Raw genomic sequence first — 8,369 nt, 5'->3', positions numbered from 1 at the left:
ACAATACCCTTATGCCCGAAACCTAACATAAAACAAAGAAATTCCAATGAATAATTCACTGGTTAAAGTAACTACTTGAAAAAATTATATAAGCCTTTTTTTTTGTCTCAAATTTACCATAACTATTTTTAAGCCTCGCATTGATAGCACAGTGGTTCCTAATTGTTTTTAACAACACTTTCATTTCCGAATTCGATAAAGTAGGGCACTTTTTTACTCAACTGCTTCTCAGAGCTGAAGAAAGTGACGTCTAACCTGGAGGCAGTTGAAAGAAAACAGACAAGGACATTGAAGGAAATAGCCCATGAAGTAGACCACAGAAATACCTGACCTTTAATTAAAGAACATACATATCTTACGTGATTGACATTTGAATGCTGACTTCCACATTTCATTTCATTGGCTTACAACTACAGTGACGTCAAGAAAAAAGTGATTTCTAGCTGCTATAAAAGCTTTTAAACTCCAACAGCTAATACACTTAACCAAAGAACTTCTTTCGTATTTAATATTTCTAAGCAAACTTCAAGCGAACAGAAATGTTCCAGGTAAGCACACGACCGTAAATATTCTATCTGTCAGTTAACTTACGTATTGGCTAATACCTTCTCTCTAAAGTGAGTTTCCCTTGGGCTAGTCAAACTGCCAATCGAACATCAGCTACTCTCTTAGATTTCTTTCGATTTTTAGACTTCATATCTTATGTTGCTTAATTAAACTGTTTTATACGTAGCAAGATATTATTGTTAATGTGTTTTAGCCACAGAATGATAATCTGCTCTTTCTCCACCACGGGGAATCCAAATCCGAATTATAGAATTGTAAGTCCGTAAGTTTATTGCTGATCCACCAGAAAATTCTGTTGTTCAGCATGTTATTATAAAACAGTTTAAACGGAAGATAGAATCCGTTGCAACCGTGATTATGACTCAAACAGCAGCGTTATATTATTGAGTTAAAAGATCCAGTTCAAACAAAGGCAATACTATACTGAATTACAGGATCCGTTGTAAATATTAGCAACACTACATAGAGTTACATGATCCATTTTTAAACAATAGGAATATTTATATTGAGTTAAGGGATCCATTTTAAACAATACCAACAGCGTGTTGAGTATCAAAAAAACATGATTTTAGAAGAATGTTTCGCCCCACCTAGCATAGTTAGTGGTTTTAACGTAATTGCTCATGTTAGTCTAGATTTGAAACATAGTTTGAAGCTATATATAAAGCCCCACATCCTCTTGACGAAGTTAATTAATTTTTACATAGTCAGTCTTCAAAATTATGTCAATTATCTTTAAAAAAAGACTTTGAATAAAACAGAAATGTGAGGATTGAATATTTATTTAAGTTTAAAATTGTTCGAATTACTGATAGATGTTCTTTTCAATTGGTACAAAAGTTTTGATTTTAACTTTTTTATTTTGATTGTTAGTTCCTGGCTGTTTTGGGAGTTCTTGCCGCGGCTCAAGCCGGATACATTGGTGGAGGAGGAGGTGGTGTGGGTGGATTCATTGGTGCTGGAGGGGGAGGTGTCGGAGGAAACTATGTAAACCTGGTTCCTGTGCAGATTGTAAGTTATACATCACTTAATTGCGTATTATTTGTGTGCAATTAACCTAATGCAGTCAACGACGAAATGTGAATGTTTGAAATCACACTTAAACAGAGATAACGTTCAGTATTTTACTGACAACGATAAACAACATATATAAGTTTTAACGTTTCGAAGATGTACACATTGAGAAAACAAAATGTCAAATATAAACCAAACACAAATACATGAGCTGAAGTATGAACGTAATTTACTGGTATAAAATAGTATACTTATCGAACGACTATCCCACTGTAATGTGTGATTTATCTTTTCATTCCTACAAATATAGGGAACCACTGGCGGCTATGGTCAACAACCAGTGTATCCTTCCATTCCGACACCTTATTCTTTCGGTTACGTCGCTCCTGCTATTGGAGGGTTTAGCGCGCGCCAAGAATCTGGAGATGGATATGGTCAGGTTAGAGGATCCTACAAGCTTTCTGATGCAGATGGACGCCAGAGGAAGGTTCAGTACGTTGCAGGTCCTCAAGGATTCCAAGCTCACGTCTACACCAACGAACCTGGTACCAAAAGCGAGAACCCTGCTGACGTCGATTTCCAGTCCTCTGCCCCTGTTCCTCCTCCTTACTACCCACCCAGGCAACATTCTGGCTATGGGGCTGCTGTTGGATATGGTCATCAAAAACACGTTGTTGTTCCAGCTAGTGGACCCTGGCAGTAATATGCATAATTGTTTAAGATATTTTGAAGAGCTTGATAGACCAAACTTGTATATGTTATTGTTTAATGTTCCAATACGTAGTTTTGTTTTATATTTTTCATCAAAAAGTATTTAGTTTGTACAGTTAGAATTTATTGGAGGTTGAATCCAAATGTCAGTAAAGATTGTTCTGAATATTACTGTAAATTTTCTGGAATCCTGGTTATTGTATAGTGGGCGGTTACACGACAAACAAATTCGTCTCAAAAGAAATTTGTTTTATTTAAATTAAACCCGAATATCAATAAACTGAGAGTCAGGATCCATTTTAAACAATATTAACACTATATTGTAAATATTTTTTGTTTGTTTTTTTAGTTTCAGTGAAATATCTTTATTCAGTGGCTCATAACGCTAATATCAAGGTACGATCATTACGGCGGTACATTAAGCCTAAATCCGAAATCGTTTCATCTGCCACTTTATTTAACCAATTGTAATACATTCGCAGAAGAACATATTTCACAAAGCAGGTCAGCTCATTCCATAACATAACTGGTATAATTTTGACAGGTGACTGGAAGTCATAATTGAAAGAAATAATAACAATCATATAACTCTGTATAAACATTTGTTTTTACTGCGGTAAGCTTCACAACTTCTTCGTGATCAAAATAAATTGTAGAACTATTTGTTTGTTTGCTTGATAAGCAAGAAGCTATGGAACCCAGTTTTTAGCGCTAAAACCATTCAATGCTACTGCTGAGCTACTGAGGTACCGTGGGACTGCTCGAGGTTTCGAAAATAGGGAAGGGAGCTTTCCAGTAAAACCTAATGGTAATAATATATCATGAAAAAATATCAAAAGCTAACACAAATATTGTCGACTTGCTGCTGGGTCCTGTATCATCTTTAGGTTGTGGCTTTAAGTTTCTTGAGACAGTTTCCATTTTCAAGTGAGATTTCACGCAAAGAATTTCGATTTTAAACTTGACTGATCAAACCCATAGAACAAGGTGCATTTAGTTATGGATGGGAGTCACCCAGCAATCTGACTGTAAATCGAAGAAACTAGAAGCTCCTCCCGCACGTTCAGTTTTGGATGCGTAATAAATGTGACAGTCACTCCAGTCGCTAAGTTCAAGTAAACGAACAAAACCACTGTGCCAGCGGATGTTGTTGCTAACTGCTTTCCCTTTATTTAGTATGTATTTCAAATTCAGGAACAACTACACCTGAGTCCAGTAAGGGTGTGACTTGAGTATTTAAGTCAAATGGCTCATAAGGAGTACTCAAATTGCAAATACAAATTAATCAATACGTTAAGAATGGGAAGTGTATTATTTATTATTTTTGGTCCAATCATAATTATTCAGTATATAAACTAGTAAATTTTAAAAATGTTAATTATAGGGCAGTGAGTATCAAATCTTTTAGGTTTTTTTTAAGGCTCAAACTAGATTCGCACACCTCTTTATACATAATACAGCGATTTCAGTTTATTTTGAGCCTTCTGAAGAAATCAGATCACTAAACCTGAAGTAAGATGAACAACTGATCTTTAGAGTTATTATTTCTCTCGGTTATTTTGTCTTAATGTGTGATATTTAATGGGACTTAATTTAATATTACTACGTAAAAAACTTACAGAACCAAAACTTTTTTGTATAACGTTAATCCCAAACCAGGTCCGGCATGGCCAAGTGGTTAGGGTATTCGACGTGGATTCGAATAACCATCCCATCAAAAATGCCCAGCTCTTTCATCCGTTAGAGCGTTATAATGTGAAATCAATCCTACTATTCGTTGGTAAAAGAGCAAGCCATGAATTAGCGGTGGGTGATCATGACTAGCTGCCTTCCCTTTAGTCTTTCACTGCTAAATTAGGCACAGTTAACGCAGATAACCCTTGATCAGTTTTGCGCCACATTCGAAACAAACAGAGCACCAAGTTACACATAACGATCATTCGGTGCTCTTGTCACCGCTGATATCGAAACCCAAATTTTAGCGTTATAAGCCCTTTAACCCCTACTGATTGATCAAAACTCAAACATAATCTCTGAGAAGAGTCATTTATCATTCAACTAAACATAAAAACAAACCAAGGGAAAATCTCTGTATTTAAATAGAGAGAGAAGTGAGAGATATCTGGAGATTATCCATCAATACTTTTAATGATTCATCGTATATAAATTTTTGTCTACATTTTTCTAATCTCCTGCTTTACGACTTTCTCGGTAACGGAGTTAATAATAACATAAGAGCTATAATAAAAAAAAAACTTTCGTCTTTTTATTCTGATTTCACTTAGATTTACCTGGGACAATATATGTCAGCCATCTTTAATTTTGAGTTTATAAACCAGCTGGGGGAGCAGCTTAGCAAACACTTTCATTAAAGCAAATAGTCTACTCGTATAGGGTTTTGACCATTAATCTTATAACATACCCTAAAGGGCCCTAAAGCGTGAAGTGGCAATTTACAGCAAAAAAACAAACAGTGGAGCCTCGGGTACACGATTCGGAAAGCTTAACACAATGCCACCCGAACGCTGTTCAAAATGTCGATACAACTAACATGAATATTTGTTCTACTCCCACTAATTCATGTTGTAGTTTTAGTATTTTATATAAACATGGTGGAGGCGATACACAGTTTAAGCAAACATTTTCAGATGTAACTTTCCCCATCTGGTGGCTTATAATATAAACACAGCCTAAATTTGAGGAGTTAGGGGGGAAAATACATACGATTACGTTATGCCTTCAACTTTCTTTCCCTACAGTTTATAAAGTTAAAAACTGCTGAGGTCTTCCTGCTAAGATAAAATGGATCTGTTACAAGACACAGATGTTACTATGGGTACGAAAAACACGTTTGTAGTGATTCACGACGTTCAACAACTTGTCTAATAACATTTATTATTTTAAAATAAAACACCGAAGAAGATAATTATCTGGTAATGTCGTCATTTCTAGTTAACTTAGGATGAGATGTTTGTCATTCAGTGTAATATTCTGAACGAGGATATCTGATGTAGTAGAATTAATGGTTTATTCTTAACAATGAAAATCTCAAGAATGATAAAAGTTATTATGTAGGTTTACGTTACTTAACCTCTTTTTAAAAGAATTTTAAAAAAACACGAAAATGCTATAAAATAAATCGTTCAGCTTAACGGTAGATCTGTTGCCTGACAAAAGATCACAGGATTTGAATTTTTAGTTATTTAGCGCAAAACTACGTTATCAGCTATTTGCACACATTTTGTTGGGAATCGAAACCTATATTTCAGCGTTATGAGCCGTCACGTTTTCTTTTGGGTATCTTGTAACTGCTTGTTGTTGAACGTAAACCTAAACAATGAGCTATCTGTCCTGTGATCAGGTATCACATCCCGGTTTTATGTACTGTAAGGCTTCAAACTTACAGTTTAGTCTGTAGAGAGCGTTCTTCTGAGACACTGGCATGCAGTCGTACTCTCCCCCAGAAAGTCATTGTTAGTCTAATTTTTCTGAAATAAACGCCATCATGTTTGACATATTTCAATAATAAGGAATAAGATAATTAATATTATTCAAACACTTCTTTGAATGTGAAGGTATTCTTAATAAAATCAGTTTCTTTTTAACAAGGTGAACAGAGCCTCCACCGAAACGTCGAGATATTGTTTCTTTGTTTATTTCATTTTTACCGCTTATACTTTTATAATAAATTAACTCAACTCATACAGCGCCATATACAAACATGGCGAATAATTTTTATATTACAGAGTTGGGATTTTAAAATATATATTGTTTCCACACAAGAGGGCGATGGATGCAGATTAATGTACTTCAGTGTATCCTTTTCAGTAAGCACAAACATTGATTTCTTGATCGTTCGTTTCAAGAAAAAGTTTCACAATAAGTTATTTGTACCGTGTCTGACGCCGGGATCAAACCATGAGCCTAATAAGCCCTGAAGTTTAGTGCAGAACTATCAGTAGAAGGCCTGCATAAATATTCAAATATACCAATAGTACAATGATTACTATTGTTATTACTATTACTGATTACTAAACAGTGTGGTATCACAAAGTTATAATATATTTTGAATCCAGCCTTGCTTAAATTGCAACAATCTAGTTTTACCAAAGAACTTAACGACTCAGTCCTACCACAGTTTGTAATATTTTAAGTCTTATAAAAGAACGTAACACATGCGGTAACAACCTAGTATTGACAAAGAACAGCCCAGTACTGACTCGGTTTATTAAATACTTTTATTTATTCATTGCCAGTTAATCTGCGTTTCAACAAAACACTCATATTTTCCAGCATGATTTGCAGTTTATTTTACACAAACATAAAACGATAGAATTTAGATGGACAAATGTTTTTTCAAGTCACTGCCAAAACAGACGATTTTTAGAAAAACTGATATCTTACTATTTCAGACGTCACGTTTTCTCGATCAGCGTCGTTTACAAACAATTTTTCTACGGTTCCAAATAAGTACTATAGTTATAAAAAGTAGCAGTTCTAAAAATATCTCTTCCGCCATTCAATCTTTTTAAACTTACTATGTGTTATGAGTTTTGTTTACTCTAACAGTAGAAGTGATCGAAATCTGCCAAAAATATATGAATATCAGAAAGGATATCAAACTAACTTAAGACATTTTCAGAGTTTCCATGCCACTTTCTCAGAAACAGACGAAACAGGTCTAATAAAATAAATAACTCCGACTAATAAAAAATAACCATAAAATGTGCAAACAGAAAAAAAATATTGAAATACCACTCTTATCGTTTGTCATTATGTTCTCCTACTGAAGGTTAGTGGATTAAAAATGAGATATTGAACTTAGTTATTATGCATATATAACATAATAAATACCATTAAATCATAACATTATATAATAAAACATATATATTAAAATTCTAGAAATTTTCACACTCTATCACACGACCATAAAAAGCTTACTACGTCATAAAAGTGTAAGAAACTCGTTTTATAATAAAACTGTCAAGAAAGGTACCATACCTGTAAAATAAAGTTTTAAAAACTTGTCAGATAATGAATTTAGAGAAAAAATATTATATGATAAAGTTGGAGAAATTTATTTCCTACTACAATTTAAATCTAGCTGTTTGATAATACAGTGAAAATGTTATATAAGCAGTCATGAGAACATATTATGTCTCATAGAATTACAGAAATTTTATGTTTAAATAGAATTATAGAAAATATAATCTGTATTATTAAAAAAACAGCAACTTCTTAAGAAAATAGAATACATAAGATGAGATAGCCACAACAGAGATCGAAGACCTGCATCAACGCTTCTAGCTCTGAAGCTCACCTCTGAAACATTAAAGAAAGAATAACGTTTAACCGAGGTCAAAGTTTAAACTCCACGGTTGTGAAAGTTAACACGACATAATATGGCCTGATTAATCATTTTTGTATCACTTTCTTGATTCCATATACGAGTTGTTAATAGCACAAGGTCATGAATTATGAATGCTGGCACACGAAAGGTAAGACGTTGGATTATGTTTTCCAGCACGATTACACACCTTAAAAATTAATGTTTAAAAAATGTTTCACAATCACTGAATATCCATGATTATAAAGCTTATCTATACATAAAAAATTATATGTCACATGAACATAACGTAATAGAATAAATATTTATAGCTAATATTGTTAAATGACGTCAAAGGGGTCTAGGATTAAAGACGTGAACAATGAACGTTGATAGAGTATCATGTGACCTCGAGGTTTTTAATAAGATTTTCAAAGAGGTTCATACATTTTGTATCAAAGCCAATAGGTCTATGATAAACAAATCCTAAGAGACGTGATATTATATGGATTTTATAACGTTATATAGCTACTTATTGTGTAAGATTCCTAATCACTAGAACCTGTCTTTCATAACACACAATCACAGAGAAAAGTAGGCCATTGTTTTTAACAAAACACTCTTTTCAAACTGAAGAAGCAGAGATGTTTCAAACCAAGGCTATTTCAGAAAACCAGAAATTAGACCATTGATTTTATTATTCATTGTGTGAGAAACGCTCATTGGTTAATCATAGAGACGTCAACAAAAC

The 8,369-nt window shown here is 33.8% G+C and overlaps 1 protein-coding gene across 1 annotated transcript; it reads left to right on the top strand.

Annotated features, from left to right (window-relative positions):
• Window positions 1-440: 440 nt before the first annotated feature.
• Window positions 441-2,470, top strand: LOC143257144 (uncharacterized). The gene is made up of 3 exons (XM_076515439.1): window positions 441-548; window positions 1,441-1,578; window positions 1,892-2,470. The coding sequence occupies exons 1-3, from the start codon at window positions 540-542 to the stop codon at window positions 2,282-2,284; spliced, it is 540 nt and encodes a 179-aa protein (XP_076371554.1). The 5' UTR covers window positions 441-539; the 3' UTR covers window positions 2,285-2,470.
• Window positions 2,471-8,369: the final 5,899 nt, after the last annotated feature.

This window comes from Tachypleus tridentatus, chromosome 7 (genome assembly GCF_004210375.1).
Source record: "Tachypleus tridentatus isolate NWPU-2018 chromosome 7, ASM421037v1, whole genome shotgun sequence".
NCBI lineage: Eukaryota > Metazoa > Arthropoda > Merostomata > Xiphosura > Limulidae > Tachypleus > Tachypleus tridentatus.
This window is presented reverse-complemented; position numbering and strand designations above follow the sequence as displayed.